General features: G+C 41.8%; 1 protein-coding gene and 1 non-coding gene across 2 annotated transcripts; both read right to left on the bottom strand.

Annotated features, from left to right (window-relative positions):
- Positions 1-1,864: 1,864 nt before the first annotated feature.
- Positions 1,865-15,097, bottom strand: LOC120057900 (rho-related GTP-binding protein RhoE-like). Its single transcript, XM_039006375.1, has 5 exons — positions 14,676-15,097; positions 14,461-14,548; positions 3,797-3,906; positions 3,167-3,292; positions 1,865-3,027 (listed from the first exon to the last, which is right to left on the bottom strand). Exons 1-5 carry the CDS (start codon positions 14,778-14,780, stop codon positions 2,785-2,787), a joined length of 672 nt encoding a protein of 223 aa, XP_038862303.1. The 5' UTR covers positions 14,781-15,097; the 3' UTR covers positions 1,865-2,784.
- A 2,421-nt stretch (positions 15,098-17,518) lies between these two features.
- LOC120058599 lies at positions 17,519-17,571 on the bottom strand. Its single transcript, XR_005478044.1, has one exon. It is a non-coding gene; the product is annotated as a U7 small nuclear RNA (small nuclear RNA).
- Positions 17,572-17,988: the final 417 nt, after the last annotated feature.

Genomic DNA, 17,988 nt, shown 5'->3' with positions numbered 1-17,988 from the left:
AAGGTATTGGAGTGGCCATCACAAAGCCCTGACCTCAATCCTATAGACAATTTGTGGGCAGAACTGAAAAAGCATGTGTGAGCAAGGAGGCCTACAAACCTGACCCAGTTACACCAGCTCTGTCAGGAGGAATGGGCCAAAATTCACCCAAGTTATTGTGGGAAGCTTGTGGAAGGCTACCTGACACGTTTGACCCAAGTTAAACAATTTAAAGGCAATGCTACCAAATACTAATTGAGTTTATGTAAACTTCTGACCCACTGGGAATGTGATGAACAAAATAAAAGCTGAAATAAATCATTCTATCTACTATTATTCTGACATTTCACATTCTTAAAATAAAGTGGTGATCCTAACTGACCTAAGACAGGGAATTTTTTCTTGGATTAAATGTCAGGAATTGTGAAAAACTGAGTTTAAATGTATTTGGCTAAGGTGTATGTAAACTTCTGACTTCAACTGTATATGGAGACTATTTTAGTGCCAACAATACATGTAAATATTTTTATATAATAACAAATGTTTCCTGATCTGTCTTATATCTCTCAGATATAGGACAGACACTTCAGAACAAAATTATTTTAGATTTTTGGGGGGAACTATCTGTCCATGTTGTGAATCTGTTATTCAATGCGTTTGTATGGGCTAATAGCAGTAAGGCCAAAGACACACTACCGTTCAAAAGGGGTCACTTAGAAATGTCCTTGTTTTTGAAAGAAAAGCATTTTTTTTGTCCATTAAAATAACATCAAATCAATCAGAAATACAGTGTAGACATTGTTAATGTTGTAAATGACTACTGTAGATGGAAACGGCTGATTTTTAATGTAATATCTACATAGGCGTACAGAGGGCCATTATCAGCAACCATCACTCCTGTGTTCCAATGGCACGTTGTGGTAGGTAATCCAAGTTTATCATTTTAAAAGGCTAATTGATCATTAGAAAACCCTTTTGCAATTATGTTAGCACAGCTGAAAACTGTTGTCCTGATTAAAGAAGCAATAAAACTGGCCTTCTTTAGACTAGTTGAGTATCTGGAGCATCAGCATTTGTGGGTTCAATTACAGGCTCAAAATGGCCAGAAACAAAGAATTTTCTTCTGAAACTCATCAGTCTATTCTTGTTCTGAGAAATGAAGGCTATTCCATGCGAGAAATTGCCAAGAAACTGAAGATCTTGTACAACGCTGTGTACTACTCCCTTCACAGAACAGCACAAACTGGCTCTAACCAGAATAGAAAGAGGAGTGGGAGGCCCCTGTGCACAACTGAGCAAGAGGACAAGTACATTAGGGTGTCTAGTTTGAGAAACAGATGCCTCACAAGTCCTCAACTGGCAGCTTCATTAAATAGTACCCCCAAAACACCAGTCTCAACATCAACAGTGAAGAGGTGACTCCGGATGCTGGCCTTCTAGGCAGAGTTGCAAAGAAAAAGACATATCTCAGACTGGCCAATAAAAAGAAACGATTAAGATGGGCAATAGAACACAGACACTGGACAGAGGAACTCTGCCTAGAAGGCCAGCATCCCGGAGTCGCCTCTTCACAGGTTTGTCATTGAAATGCAGGAAATTTCTCTACACTCCATGGCAAAATGTGTAGAATTGCAGGAAATAACATTTAAAGCTGTAATATGTACCTTTTTGGGCGACCCAACCAAATTCACATAGAAATGTGAGTTACAGATCAAGAGGGGGGCACTAAAATTTTAGGCAAGGTGGGGGGGCCTCCCAACCAAATGTCACGTATTGCCCCTAAAATCTTGCACAGGGCTAGTAGTTCTCATAAGCCTAAATAGGAGAATTTAGTTTGAATATGTGTACTTCCCATAAGTCAATAAATGCTGCATTGAGGCATCAATGATGGGCTTATACATTTATAAGCATCAAATCTAACCTTTACTACATTTGCATGACTACAGTACATTTAAACATGGGAAATTGACAGTTCTGAAATGAACTAGTTTGTCGTTGTTTTAGAATAAATCTCAGAGTAACTTAGAATTAACAGATTTAGAAAACAAATTATGAGAAAGTAAAAAGTAAAGAAAAGGAAGGTGTAGCCTTAAGGGTGACACACGACACATGACATTCAGGAGCCTTCAACAGCATGGATTGGAGAAAGGGTAACAGTATCCTGGTTATCATCTGTGCTTCTCAGAACATTACACACAAACGTATCTCATATGGTTCACTGTCTCTCCCCCAAACTATTTTGGTTGCTTTTAAGAACATATGATCCAAAACACTGCTACCTAGAACACTTCTGAAAATGAAGCTTTTCAATATTCAGGATTCTACAACCTTGCCTGCATTCTCCACCATGGTATTCCAGTTCAAACTGAGAATTTAAGTACAGCTCCTTTGTGTCATTTCAGTGGAATTCCCCAGAGAGTTCATGAACAAAGTCCAAGATAAGTTTTCTCAGATTCTGTGGCATCAAGTCACTAACATCCGTCAGTTCTTAGTTCTGACTGATAAATCCCAGTTAACTCCAGGTGAAGACATCCAGTTCATGTAAGTTCATTGACTACTTGGTGTTATGCTTCATTTAACTTGTAAAAAGGCAGGGTACAACCACAGATAACGTACATAACATACCACAGCATAGTTGCTGCCGCTACCTAAACACCGTCTCTCATTCAGTTGGCAATTGCTGTGGAGATCAATAGTCTTCTAATAGTGCACAAAGCCCTTCATAGTTATCCAAAGATCATATGCTCATTATAATGTCCTTCAACATTGTCCTTCAATCCAAGATTCCAATCACAGCCCATGCAGTCACATAACAGCACAGGTCTTGGCTTTGGTCTTCTGGAAGTCTGACACCACTGTGGGCAGGTCTGGTCTGCTGTGTGAGATCCTCTTGGTGCTCCTGGAGGACTTGTTGCATTTGACGTTCTTGTTGCCCTTGTTGACGCAGGCCAGCGTGGCCACGTGGAAGATGTCTCTGACGCTGTTCTCAGACTGCAGGGATGAACACTCGATGTAGGGAGCACTGATCTGCTTGGCCATGTTGGAGCCCTGAGATGGAGAGAGAGAGAATAACACAAAGATATCAGGCTGGAGAGCTGTCTAGTACGAATTGTTCCCAGCACTTTTAACACATGATTATGTTTAAGCTCATGATTTTAAATTAAATTTAGAAAGACACGACACCCACCTGATCATAGGACACTGGCGTATGTCCACTGTTAGATTTGGTAAAGAGGTCTGTGCGGAGGTCTGACTTGCATCCCACCAGCAGCATCTTGGTGTTGGGACAGAATTCCTGAATCTCTCCTTTCCACTATATGGGTGAAAGAAAAGGGAGAGATCAACATTAGTCTAGAATTGGAACCCTATGGAGGGGGATTAAAGAGAGAAAAATCCTGGTGATTATGCTCTCTCCAGAGGAAGGATCACTCCCCCTCTCACTGGACCACACTCCTCTCAGCTGGCACAATACTGAGCCTTAGTGACATCCCAGGTCAAAGGGCACTGAGTCACACAATGGCCATGTCTTGGAGACCACATGTGAACAAGGCCTGTTAGACTACTTCTGAGCCTCACGTGAGTTTGTTTTCACAATCCTCCCCCGCTCTCATTGGTGCTGCCCTAGTATTAGACCCCTCTCTCATTGATACAGCCTTAGTTTTCAGCAGAATAGGGATTTTCAAAGGCCACTTCCCCCACAAACACAAATGGAGGCCTTTTCAGAAAGGGTCATGGGTCAAGGGGACTGAGTGAAAATGCCATTGGGACAGGCCAGCTTCACGGACAAGAGTAGGCTATATCACCACATAACACTCACCTTCTTCAGTACACTGTCCAGGGTGTCTGGTCTACTGATGTCAAAACAGATGAGGACTGCATCAGCATCAGGGTAGGAGAGAGGCCGCACATTGTCATAGTATGCAGAGCCTGCAAAAAAACATCACCATGTTGTTGTAAAGTGAAAGTGGATCTATGTGGTAAGTGAGTCAAGTTAACAAACATTTCCCATTCCACAGATGCATTGACTCAAACAATGACATGGTTATTTGCAGAGCAGGGTCAGATTGCAGTGGTTTCCATTCCAAACAGGATAAGTGAAAGTTATTTTATAATTTTTTCAGCAAAGGATATATTTTCAAAAACTTGTGACATACTTAGTGTACACTAAACATCTTAAACATAACTCTATGGCAGTGATCATTTTGGCCCTTTTTGTTTTAGATTTAGTCTGGTCTTAGTCATTTTTATAAAAATATCATTAAGTCTTAGTCACATTTTTGTCATTTGAATAATGATTTTGTCTAGTTATTGTGAAAATTAGGAAAACAGTGGGCCCTTTTAGTCAACTAAATGTTCTTTCATTTTAGTCACATTACATTTGTATTGCCTCATTAACCTATAGTAAACATATATCACTGACTTCCATGTGCACAAACATACATAGCCTTGTCTTACCAACATAGTTTTCTGCATAACATCCCATTCTCTTCCCAACAGCAGAAATATGACAAACATAATAAAATCCTAATTCCATATTCAGCCTAGAGAGATATTGCACAGTACATACAAAACAAACAAACAAACAGAGAGAGAGAGAGAGAGAAAGAGAGAGAGAGAGAGAGAGAGAGAGAGAGAGAGAGAGAGAGAGAGAGAGAGAGAGAGAGAGTCCACAAATGATTGGCAAAGTAGTATGGGTTGAACCTCAGTCACGTCATTGCCATTGTTATCAACGTTCCACAGACACAGCAGCCACATTGATGTCCAAAAGTAGAACGGGGGCTAATGACTTTGACTGTTTCGCCGAGTGATGTAGTCGAGTCACTACACCTCAAGTCCGAATTGAGTCCACTGTGCTCGAGTCCAAGTCACCAATAGTCGAGTCACGAGTCCCTATGGCTGAAGTCCGAGTCCCAGTGCTCGAGTCCTGGTCCAAGTGCTCAAGTCTGAGTCACTGTGTCCACTTCAACTCAAAATAAAGTTAGACATAGCATAATGGCAAGATGAATTTAGTCAATAAATTGTTTTCTATCCCTTTTCCTTTCTTTCCAAATGTTTGCATATGTTTGCATATAGGTACCTGTAATGTTACCAGGGCCACGTTCAGTTGAAAAACGTTATCGGACGTTGCAGAAAAAATCCATGAATAGAGCTGACGTTATTCCTTATTCAAAATGTCAGAGAGGAATGTTTGTTCTACACTGAACAAAAATATAAACTCAACATGCAACAATTTCAAAGATTTTACTGAGTTACAGTTCATACAAGGAAATCAGTCAATTGAAATAAATTCATTAGGCCCTAAACTATGGATTTCACATGACTGGAAATACAGATATGCATCTGTTGGGCACAGATACTTAACAAAAATTAGGGGAATGGATCAGAAAACCAGTCAGTATCTGGTGTAACATGTCTGGTGAGTATGCAGGCCATGGAAGTACTGGGACATTTTCAGCTTCCAGGAATTGTGTAGAGATCCTTGCGACATGGGGCTGTGCATTATCATGCTGAAATGGGAGGTGATGGCTCTGAATGAATGGCACGACAATGGGCCTCAGGATCTTGTCAAGGTATCTCTGTATATTCAAATTGCCATCAATAAAAATGCAATTGTGTTCGTTGTCCGTAAATAAATGCCTGCCCATACCATAACCCCACTGCCACCATGGGGCACTCTGTTCACAACGTTGACATCAGCAAACTGCTCGGCACACACAATGCCATCTGCTCACTGAAGTCGGTTACGACGCAGAACTGCAGTCAGGTCAAGACTCTGGTAAGGACGACGAGCACGCAGATGAGCTTCCCTGAGACGGTTTCTGACAGTTTGTGCAGAAATTCTCATTTTGTGCAAACCCAGTTTCATCGGATCCCGCAGGTGAAGAACCCAAATGTGGAGGTCCTGGGCTGTCATGGTTACACGTAGTCTGTGGTAATGCCAGTTGGACGTACTGCCAAATTTTCTAAAACTACGTTGGAGGCGGCTTATGGTAAAGAAATTAACATTCAATTCTCTGGCAACAGCTCTGGTGGACATTCCTGCAGTCAGCATTCCAATTGCACTCTCCCTCAAAACTTGAGACATCTGTGGCATTGTGTTGTGTGACAAAACTGCACATTTTAGAGTGGCCTTTTATTGTCCCCAACACAAGGTGCCTGTGGAATGTTCATGCTGTTTAATCAGTTTCTTGATATGCCACAACTGTCAAGTGGATGGATTATCTTGGCAAAGGAGAAATACTCACTAACACGGATGTAAACAAATTTGTGCACAACGTTTGCCAGAAATAAGCTTTTTGTGAGCATGAAACATTTCTGGGATCGTTTATTTCAGCTCATGAAACATGGGACTAACACTTTACATATTGCGTTTTATATTTTTGTTTAGTATACATAACCTGTTTCTATCTGAATGTTCCAAAATGTTTCGTCCTGCTGAACAAGGGGTGGCCTAAACAAATGGTTAATGGTCCGGTCCGCACGTAGCCCAGTTTTAGAACGGCCCTCAATATGCTTAATAAATGTAAAATATGGCCCGCCTAAAGAAAAAAGGTAGCGCCGTTATTATGGGTCATGTCTTTTGAACGGTAGCCAAAGGGCTAGATTCAAGATGTTTTCTATGTAGAAAAGAGGGAGGCTTGGCTACATTGGCTGCAGAACCTCTATATGAAATGCAGTGGGAAAAGTGGGAGGGTTGAGCGAGACTACAAATTCCAAGTCAGACTACTTTTCTATAGCCTACTCAACAGAGAGAAAAACACAGCTAGACTGTTGTTTTACTATTAAACTCAATGCTGCTATTGTTATTAATTTTGAAAAGCAGCTTGTGTCAAAGGGTAGCTAACTAGAAGGCTGGAGTCGCCTGCGCAATATGTATAATCGGAGGCAGAGATGGAGGGGACCCTGCCTGCACACATTCGTCACCTGCTCCCCCGCAGGTCACCAGCTGACGTAGGCTGTGTTCGTCAGGTGTGACGAGTCCTTCCCACTGCTGAACAGAACTGCGCTGTGCATCTGTGCTGCTAATTTTTATTGTGCTTAACACTGAAAATCTCTCCAAAAACTCTTGTCCAGTCCACTTAGTAGTCCAATTTTAGTAACAGAGATAATTTGTATGAAATTAAAAATAATTTTTGTTTAGTTATAGTTTTTTCTTGGGTATATTTAGTCAGCTATAGTATCGTTAATTGGCACTGAAAAATAGGTTCTTGACTAATATTTTAGTCACTATTTTTGTTGACAAAATTAACAGTGCCCTACGGCGACCTCAGTGTTTTCTTTGGTAGTATTGGGTGTACTATGGAATACAGAGAAGCCTTGGGGCCGTTATGTGGTGGACTGGGTCACGTTGCATCCAGGTAAAGAAACCAAACCAACACCAATGTCAGGAAACTCCCCTCTCCCCATTGTCCCTCTGTGAGAAATGGTGGGGATTGTCTAGTTTCCCAAGGTACAGTGGTCTACAGGGGGTCTTCCCTCACCCACGTTAAATACTGTTTAAATACTGTCTTTAATCCCTACTGTCTAGGGAGGAAACTGTCATATCTCACACATACTTCAAACAGTGTATGTGCTATCCAGAATCCTTGGGATGTCCCTACCCCATTGAGGTTGGAATGTAAAATGGTTAAGGTTAGGGTTATGGTTAGGTAAGGGTTATGGTTATGGTTATGTTACGGTTAGCGTAGGGGTTAAGGTTAGGGTTTAGGGTAGGGTCGTTCCAAGGATTCCGGGTATCATAGACCTTTCAAATAGTCTCCATTGTAGGAAACAGTTCCTCATTCTGAAGAGATATTTGTGTCATTCTCTATAAGCTCCATGCCAAAGGGCTTTTACTTTAGAATACAAAGTAGTGTAGAATAACCTAGGTTTCTGAATTGTGCCATTGAATTCTAAAGAATGTAGGGGCAATTATGCTATTTCACATCATGACAAGAAATCATAACAATCCCTCAAAACCGAATCCACTACTTCTGAAGCTGGCTTTACAACAAACGCCCCCACCCAAACCAGAAATATGTTTTGATTCACAAATGGAATCCAGATGATCTCAATGTGCACCAGTACAAGGACTAAAACACCAATGACACCATCACCATCTGTCTTTTTTAATTTGAACTTTTAATTTACCTAAACACAATCATACCCAGTTTGAATTCTCAGGAGTACACTTGTATACAAGTGGGCTCATTTGGACATTTGAGTAGAATGCCTATGAAGCATACGCTGTGGTCTGACACGGACTACCACTTCCCTGAATGTTTTTCACAAACAAATCCACACCAGCAGATGTAAACAATTATGAAATATTTTCAGGTATTGCGAAGCAGATCCTGTAGGTTAAACAAACAGCCACAGACCCCTATTTTCATAGCCTAAACTTAAAGTCTTATAAACGGCTCGAGCAGGATGCGTGAGAGATGTGGAATGTCTAACTTCTGGTATGAATGGTTTTCTATGGAAACATTCAAATAGTGTTGTAGGATTGAGCTGATGAAAATGGGGGATTTACAGTTACACAGTAACCTACTACACAGACTGTTAGAAATGGGCATTTCAGAGCTGGAGGAAAGTATACAAAGAGATACTGTTGTATCTGTCACTGTGAGACAAATAATGAACAGTGTAACAATGGCAATCAACGTAACGAAGACATCTCTCATCATTCAACATATGGCTTATCTATCAATGAGGTGGGTCAGGGGGGATATACTTTAGTACCTATCTATTAGAACATTGCCTTCGGAAAGTATTCAGATCCCTTGACTTTTCTACATTTTGTTAAGTTACAGCCTTATTCCAAAATGGATAAAACATTTTCCTCAGCAATCTATACACAACACCCCATAATGACAAACCGAAAACAGAAACTCCTTATTTACATAAGTATTCAGACCCTTTGCTATGAGACTCGAAATTTAGCTCAGGTGCATCCTGTTTCCATTGATCATCCTTGAGATGTTTCTACATCTTGATTGGAGTCCACCTGGGGTAAATTCAATTGATTGGACATGATTTGGAAAGTTACACACCTGTCTACATAAGGTCCCACGGTTGACAGCGCATTGTCAGAGTAAAAACCAAGCCATGAGGTTGAAGGAATTGTCTGCAGAGCTCCGAGACAGGATTGTGTCGAGACACAGATCTGGGGAAGATTACCAAAAAATGTCTGCAGTATTGAAGGTTCCCAAGAACACAGTGGCCTCCATCATTCTTAAATGGAAGAAGTTTGGAACCTCAAGGACTCTTCCTAGAACTGGCCGCCTGGCCAAACTGAGCAATCGAGGGAGAAGGGCCTCGGTCAAGGAGGTGACCAAGAACCCGATGGTCACTCTGACAAAGCTCCAGAGTTCCTCTGTGGAGATGGGAGAACCTTCCAGAAGGATAACCATCTCTGATGCACTCCACCAATCAGGTTTTTATAGTACAGTGGCCGGACGGAAGCCACTCCTCAGTAAAAGGCACATGACAGCCCGTTTAGAGTTTGCCAAAAGGCACCTACAGGTCTCTCATACCATGAGAAACAAGATTCTCTGGTATAATGAAACCAAGATGGCCTGAATGCCAAGCATCACACCTGGAAGAAACCTGGCACCATTCCTATGGTGAAACATGGTGGTGGCAGCATCATGCTGTGGGGATGTTTTTCAGCGGCAGGGACTGGGAGACTAGTCAGGATTGAGGGAAAGATGAACGGAGCAAAGTACAGAGAGATCCTTGATGAAAACCTGGTCAGAGTACTCAGGACCTCAGACTGGGGCGAAGGTTCACCTTCCAACAGGACAGCAACCCTAAGCACACAGCCAAGACAACACAGGAGTGGCTCCTGAACAAATCTCTGAAGGTCTTTGAGTGGCCCAGTCAGAGCCCGAACCCGATCAAACATCTCTGGAGAGACCTGAAAATAGCTGTGCAGCAACGTACCCCATCCAACCTGACAGAGTTTGAGAGGATCAGCAGAGAATGGGAGAAACTCCCCAAATACAGGTGTGCCAAGCTTGTAGCGTCATGCAAGACTCGAGGCAGTGATCGCTCCCAATGGTGCTTCAACAAAGTACTAAGTACAGGGTCTGAACACTTATGTAAAAATTAACATTTGCAAAAATGTATGAAAAGGGTCAATGCTATTTGTTTAACTATTTAACCAACTATTTAGCAGTCTTATGGCATGGGGGTAGAAGCTGTTCTTTTGGTTCCAGACTTGGTGCAACGGTAGCACTTGTCGTGCGATTGCAGATTGAACAATCCATAACTTGAGTGGCTGGAGTCTTTGACCATTTTTAGGGCCTTCCTCTGACACCACCTGGTATATAGGTCCTGGATGGCAGGGAGCTCGGCCCCAGTGATGTACTAGGCCAAACGCATTACCCTCTGTAGCACCTTGTAGACGGATGCCATGCAGTTCCCATACCAAGCGGTGATGCAGCCAGTCAAAATGCTCTCAATGGTGCAGCTGTAGAACTTTTTGAGGATCTGAAGGTCCATGCCAAATCTTTTCAGCCTCCTGAAGAGGAAGAGGCGTTGTCGTGCCCTATTCACAACTGTGTTGGTGTGTGTGGACCATGATAGATCCTTAGTGATGTAGACACCGAGGAACTTGAAGCTCTTGACCTGCTCCACTGCAGCCCCATCGATGTGAATGGAGACATGCTCGGCCCTCCGTTTCCTGTCATCCACAATCAGCTCCTTTGTCTTGCTGACATTGAAGGAGAGGTTGTTGCTCTGGCACCACAATGCAAGGTCTTTGACCTCCTCCCTTTAGGCTGTCTCATCGTCATTGGTGATCAGGCCTACCACCGTCATGTCATCAGCAAACTTAATGAGGCTGCTGCTTGCATGTAGGTTGGGTCGCCATAGTCAATTACTGGAAGTGTTGCTTGAACAATATTCCCTTTCAAAAGTGAGACAGGATTTATTTCTATATAAGAAACCAATCTTTACCTGCAACTTTTTAGTCAGTTTATCAATGTGTGTTTTAAAACTTCTTCGGGATCGGTGTCCCTTCCACTGGACGGTTCAGCTAACGTAGGCTAATGCGATTAGCATGAGGTTGTAAGTAACAAGAAAACTTCCCAGGACATAGACATATCTGATATTGTCAGAAAGCTTAAATTCTTGTTAATCTAACTGCACTGTCAAATTTACAGTAGCTATAACAGTGAAAGAATGCCATGCTATTGTTTGAGGAGAGTGCACAATTTTGAACATGAAAAGTTATTAATAAACAAATTAGGCACATTTGGGCAGTCTTGATACAACATTTTGAACAGAAATGCAATGGTTGATTGAATCAGTCTAAAACGTTGCACATACACTGATGCCATCTAGTGGGCAAAATCTAAGTTGCACCTGGGCTGGAATAATACATTATGGCCTTTCTCTTTCATTCCAAAGATGATGGTACAAAAGAATGCAAAAGAACGGTTGGTTTGTTCTTTGTATTATCTTTTACCAGATCTATTGTGTTATATTCTCCTACATTCCTTTCACATTTCCAAAAACGTCAAAGTGTTTCCTTTCAAATGGTACCAAGAATATACATATCCTTGCTTCGGGGCCTGAGCTACAGGCAGTTAGTTTTGGGTATGTCATTTTAGGCGAAAATTGAAAAAAAGGGGGTAATCCTTAAGAGGACAAAGGACAGTTTATCATTAATCCAAATACCTAGATACTTATAATTGGGGACTAGCTCAATTTGGGCTCTTCTCAAGGTACAGATACACAGGTCTTGGTTTTATCACCATTTAGCACTAATTTAAGATTGCTGAGCAATTATTGAATTGAATCAAAGCCAAGCTGAAGATCGTGAATGACCTGTTACAGTGAGGGGGCACAGGAATAAATAACTGTGTCATCCGCATAGAGATGTAAGCCCCAGTTATTATTATTCAGGGACAGACCGACATTATTATTGTAAATAGTGAACAGTAAAGGGCCTAGTATTGAGCCTTGTGGGACTCCTTTAGTTATGTTAAGAAAATTTGACTGAACTCCATCAGCAGATATACATTGACTTCTGTCGTGCAGATAATTTACTTTTTTCTTATAAGTGTCCAGATTAGTGTCCCACTCCCTGAAAGGCGGCAGCACTAGCCTTTAGCTCAGTGCGTATGTTGCCTGTAATCCATGGCTTCTGTTTGGGGTATGTATGTACGGTCACTGTGGGGATGACATTTGGTGACTGATGTGGTAAACTCCTCAATGCCATCGGATAAATCCTGAAACATATTCTAGTCTCTGCTAGAGAAACAGTCCTGTAGCTTAGCATCCGCTTCATCGGACCACTAGGTTTGTGGTGGTAAATAGACAGCTATGAAAAATATAGAATAAATTATCTTGGTAAATAGTATGGTCTAGAACTTATCATGAGGTATTCTAACTCAGACGAGCAGAACCTTGAGACTTCCTTAATATTAGAGATTGCGCACCAGGTGTTGTTAACAAAGACACACACCTCCCCCTTGAGTTTACCCAATGCTGCCGTTTGATCCTGCCATTGCATAGAAAAACCAGCTAGATGTATATTATCCATGTCCTTGTTTAGCCACGATGCTGAGAAACAGGATATTACAGTTCTTTAGGTCCAGTTGATAGTATAGTCTCGAACGGAGCTCGTCCAGTTTGTTCTCCAGTGTTTTTACATCCGCCAATAGAAGGTGCCCGCACGTCGGCCTCTCTACGCCATCTTTTCCTTTTCCGAGTCTCTGGGATTAGGGCCTGGTCTGGGGTGAGCAGTATGTCCTGCCCCGGCGACTCATTGAAGTAGAAATCTTCATCCAAATCGAAGTTAGTGATCCCTGTTCTGATGTCTTTTCGGTCATAGGAAACGATGGCGGCAACATTATGTACAAAAAAAGTTAAGATCAGTGCACAAAAACACAAAATAGCCAGGAGCCTGTAAAACGTCAGCTATCCATTTCAGCGCCATATACAGTACTTGTGGTACTCCAATTTCCACATGAGACTCATTTGTGATAACAATAAACAACACTATCATATAGCTCAAAACGTGCCACGCTATCCACAAGGTTATCAAAACAATTCCACCAAATCAACATTATCACACCATCATGTTGTGACAAGAGAGGGGGCTGCCGGTTCAGTGGAAGTCCTTAGAGGTGTGTCAGCCCTGGTGTATGTGGTGAGGTCTGGTTTGTGTGTGTGTAATGCAACCTTCCCTGGTGTATCCAAGGTGGTCCCCAACAGGAACAATAGATGAGTGTGTCAGTCAGCCCTGGTGTGTGTGGTGAGCTCAGCTTTTCTTGAAGCTGTGGTGTAATCACTGAGTCGTGTCCTGGACAAACCCAAGGGGTGTGCCACAATCAGCTGGAAGTCACAGAGCAGATGAGAGGCAGCCCAGAACAGTCTCTCACTCTCCCCACTACTACCCCTTTTACACCACACTGCACAGAGGCAGCCCAAAGCACTCCCTCATCCCACCGCTACCCCCTATCTAGACCCCGCTCTTCACCCTTTGACCCCTCTCCACCCTACAGAGGCAGCCCAAAGCACTCCCTCATCCCACCGCTACCCCCTCTCTAGACCCCCCTCTTCACCCTTCGACCCCTCTCCACCCTACAGAGGCAGCCAAAAGCACTCCCTCATCCCACTGCTACCCCCTCTCTAGACTCCCCTCTCCACCCTACAGAGGCAGCCCAAAGCACTACCTCACCCTTTACTAACCACTCTCCACCCCACTGGAGCCACACAATCACCCAGACAGACTGAAGGGCTTTGAGGCTGTAGTATAGAAGGTAATTACCTCCAGACCTGGGGCTGGAAGGAGATCCCACAGGGACCTCTATATGTGATTCCTGTTGTGTGTCAGGCTGTGAGGGGGAGCGGCTTTATTAAACAAGTAATGCAAGCTCTCGGATTGAAAATCTGTGTATGTTGGCCAGGGGAAAATAAGCGTCTTGTTTTGTTACCGCCCTTTAGCATCAGCTTTTCTCCTAATAGACAGCTGAAAGAATATATCACAAATCTACCCCTAGAGTGGCATACAAAACAGGCGCCAATGCAAGGTTTGCCATTACCTCAGAGTGCAGATGACAAAAATAAATGTCAGAAAGTAGCCTAATAGATGGTGATTTCCCAAGACTGATGTACAATTCTATACAGATTCAACACCAGTGTCTGACTTCCCACATGATCAGTCTTACATGTTCAAGGGTGTGAGGGTGGGTGGTTTCAGATGTAGGCTACAGAATGCTGGTGGTGTACACAAGGTTTCCATAACTGTTATCTGACTCCCTATCTAACCCTCTCCCTCACATTCCAGAGAGGCAGCATCGGACTGTTCTCCTCAGAGTGGCTGAAAGTTACTGTAAAGCATATAATGTGGCCAGTAATGCATATCAGGATTTCATGCTTGTCTTCTGATGTCGAAAACTCTCGATTTTTCATGGTATTTAGTAGCTACAGCAGGAATGATAGTGACGCACGTTTTCAGAACGCGAATAATGCGCAAAGGGTCCTTACCTGAAGTGTCCCACAGACGGAGTTCAACTCTCTGCGTATCGATTTCAAAACTGGCCGTGTAATTCTCAAACACCGTGGGAATGTAGCCCTACAAATGAAAGACAATATCCATTATCAACATCAATGCAGTTTAGACATATAAAAAAGTTGCGAGCTGATTGATAACGCGCAATTATCATGCCAATAAATATAAAAATATGTCACATAAAACTCACCTCTGGAAAGGAATCTTTTGCAAACACATTTAGTAGAGCGGTTTTCCCACATTCACTATCCCCAACGACCACTATTTTACATTTTATGCTTGGATTTAAATCCATTTTGTAACGGTGTGTGATATGGCTCGCCTTCTTTCCATAAAATATAAATTATCCTAAAGAAGAATGAAGTCGGGATCAATAGAAAATCCGAAGGTTGTATGATTCCCAAAATGTATGAGCGGACTGCATCAGTCAGCTGCGCAGAAGAATCTATTCTGAAATGAGAACGTCTCGACCGCACAGTAATTAAAAAATTGTCAAAATAGAAAACCTTTAAATAATTAACATGATCCCTTAGGAGAGTGAAATACTGTGACATCCAAGGGTCGTAGCCAGTCCTGTATACGAGAGCTCCAGACCAGTTATGAGACGCAACGGTCCACAGACAGGGTAAGTTTGAAGGAGTTTGAGGAGAGTCATTCCTATTTCAAGGCAAGGAGGGCGTTGCGCAAGTAAGCTATTTAGCCCATTATGCATCAGACCAAGTCTCTCATGTATTACAGATGAGAAGCTAACGCAGCTGCAGTGGTGGGAAAAGTACGCAATTGTCATACTTGAGTAAAAGTAAAGATGCCTTAATAGAAAATGACGATATATACTAAAGTATCAAAAGTAAATGTAATTGCTAAAATATACGTAAGTATCAAAAGTAAAAGTATAAATTATTTAAAATTCCTTATAATAAGCAAACCAGACGGAACCATTTTCGTGTTTTTTATTTAAGGATAGCCAGAGGCACACTCCAACACTCAGACATAATTTACAAAAGAAGCATTTGTGTTTAGTGAGTCCTCCAGATCAGAGGCAGTAGAGATGACCAGGGATGTTCTCTTAATACAGTAGGTGTGAATTGGAGCATTTTCCTGTCATGCTAAGCTAAAAAAAAATGTAATGGGTACTTTTGGGTGTCAGGGAATATGTATGGAGTAAAAAGTACATTATTGTCTTAGGAATGTAGTGAAGTAAAAGTTGTCAAAAGTATACATAGTAAAGTGAAGTACAGATACCCAAAAAACTACTTAAGTATTAATTGAAAGTATTTTTACTTAAGTACTTTACACCATTTATGAGAAATAATATTAAAGAACCTATTGTAATTGCAATGTTTTGTTGTTGTTTTTTTACAGTAAATCAGAGGATAATCTAAAATGTAAAAAAATATATATAACTTTGGGATCCTTTGGAACTTATAATGTATTCCTGTTCGTTTTATTTGTGTTCATTGGACATTGAATGAGCTGTCTGGATTAGCCTCAACACTTTTATTTCTTTGCTTTTTATGTTTATAACCACTTTAAAGGGGTTGAAGGGTTGCACTTTCTTTCACTGACTGTAGTGCTGAAGCCACTGTGATGTTTGTCTGCAATGCATATCAATAACCTTGAGAGTGATGAATACAGCTGAAGTTGTGCATGCCTGCTGAGAGGGGAGCGCCTCCCTCACTATGCTCCCATATTGTCCTGAAGCAAACACAACAGGAGACTCAGCAGACTCATCTTAATCCCGACCTGAAAGGAATTATAATCAGCGCTGGGGTATCTGTGGTAGCAGGTATAAAAGATGATATCTCGCCTTGAAGAAGTGCAACATGTAGGGCAAGTACAGTAGAGTACACTGTGTACAGTAGCTACATAATGCTATGTTATGAGTCCTTTATGATAATACAGTATTTCGAAATAACAAATATCACTCAATAACATTATTCTGGTGTGGTGATGGAGTGTTGCTGTATTAGCGAATGTGTTAGCGAAGGGCCCGATGCTGTAATAGTTTCTTTCTATGGTGGTCTTCACTGTAAAGAAACATGGTCTTGCATAGTAATGGAGTGACTTCAAGCACAGTCAGCTAGATAAGAGTGAGTTAAACTGTTTCTTTCTCTGAGGAAAGCTATGACTCAAGCTTCTTTCACACTCTGATTGCTTTTCTGTCAGGCTACATAGTATGCCTTGCCAAAAATTTGAACTTTTCGATTACAGATTCTTGCATTTTCTTTCTCCCCGAGAGCCTCCATTGTGGTCGGAACACATTCTGTGGAACACACAGGGATTCTGACACAGAATAGTCTTTGTTGTCATCTGTAACCAAGCTAGAAGGTGGCCGTTTGAGACAGCATCTCGGGGTAAATGTAGCCTACCAAGATAGAGGACACCATTGTAGTTTACGGAAACAATGGCTAACTCTCTCTCTCTCTAATAACACAGATTCAGTGCAGTTTTAATGAGTCAAGCATTTACATGTTGTTAGTCACATGGTACACTATATTTATAAAAGTTTGTGGACACCCCATCAAAATAATGTGTGTGTGTGTGCATATATTTGTGTGTGTGTGTGTGTCTGTGTGTGTGTGTGTCTGTGTGTATGCGTGTATGCATATGTAGTGTATGTGAATCTGTATGGGTTTTGTGTGAGAGTGCAAGGGCAAGTGTAGTGTGTGTGTCAGCGTGTATATATAGTCTTGTGCATAGAATCAGTGCAAGATCGGGTAACCATTAATGAACTATTTAGCAGTCTTACGGCTATTTAGCAGTCTTATGGCTTGAGGGTAGACGCTGTCTCTGAGCCTGTTGGTCTGATAGCCGATGCTCCGGGACCGTTTGCCAGACGGTAGCAGAGTGAACAGTCTATTGATTGGGTGGCTGGAGTCTTTGGCAACATGACTGTAGTGTAGTATTTACTGTACTGTTTTTGCGGATATTACTGTTGTATACTATAGTATTTACTGTAGTGTTTTGCTGACATTACTGTAGTATTTACTGTAGTGTTTTTGTTTTATTATCTTTGACATAGGGGGACATAGTGGGGGCTTTCTCCTTGAGGAAACCTACTGGACAAATACAAAAATAGCACATTTTCCATAACCTGTAGGTTGGTAGGACCAGACTGAATGGATACTGAAAGATCCTATAGTAAGCACTACATGATCAAGGGATACTACAGTGTATAATATAGTATTCTACAGTATACTACAAAATGCTATAGTAAGCAATACACGATTGAGAGATACTACATTGTGGAGTTTAGTATTCTACAGTAAAAGGTACTATCTGGAACCTAAAAGGGTTCTTCAGCTGTCCCTGTAGGATAAACCTTTTTGGTTCTAGGCAGAACCCTTTTGGTTCCATGTAGAACCCTTTACACAGAGGGTTCTACATGGAACCCAAAATAGTTCTACCTGGAACCAAAAAGGGTTATCCTATGGGAACAGCCGAAGAAGCCTTTTCGAGTGTATACTGCAATATTCTATAGTAAGCACTACATAATCAATGGA

This window comes from Salvelinus namaycush, chromosome 13 (assembly GCF_016432855.1).
Source record: "Salvelinus namaycush isolate Seneca chromosome 13, SaNama_1.0, whole genome shotgun sequence".
Taxonomy (NCBI): domain Eukaryota; kingdom Metazoa; phylum Chordata; class Actinopteri; order Salmoniformes; family Salmonidae; genus Salvelinus; species Salvelinus namaycush.
Note: the sequence above shows the minus strand (reverse complement) of the source record. Positions and strands in the feature narration are given on the sequence as shown.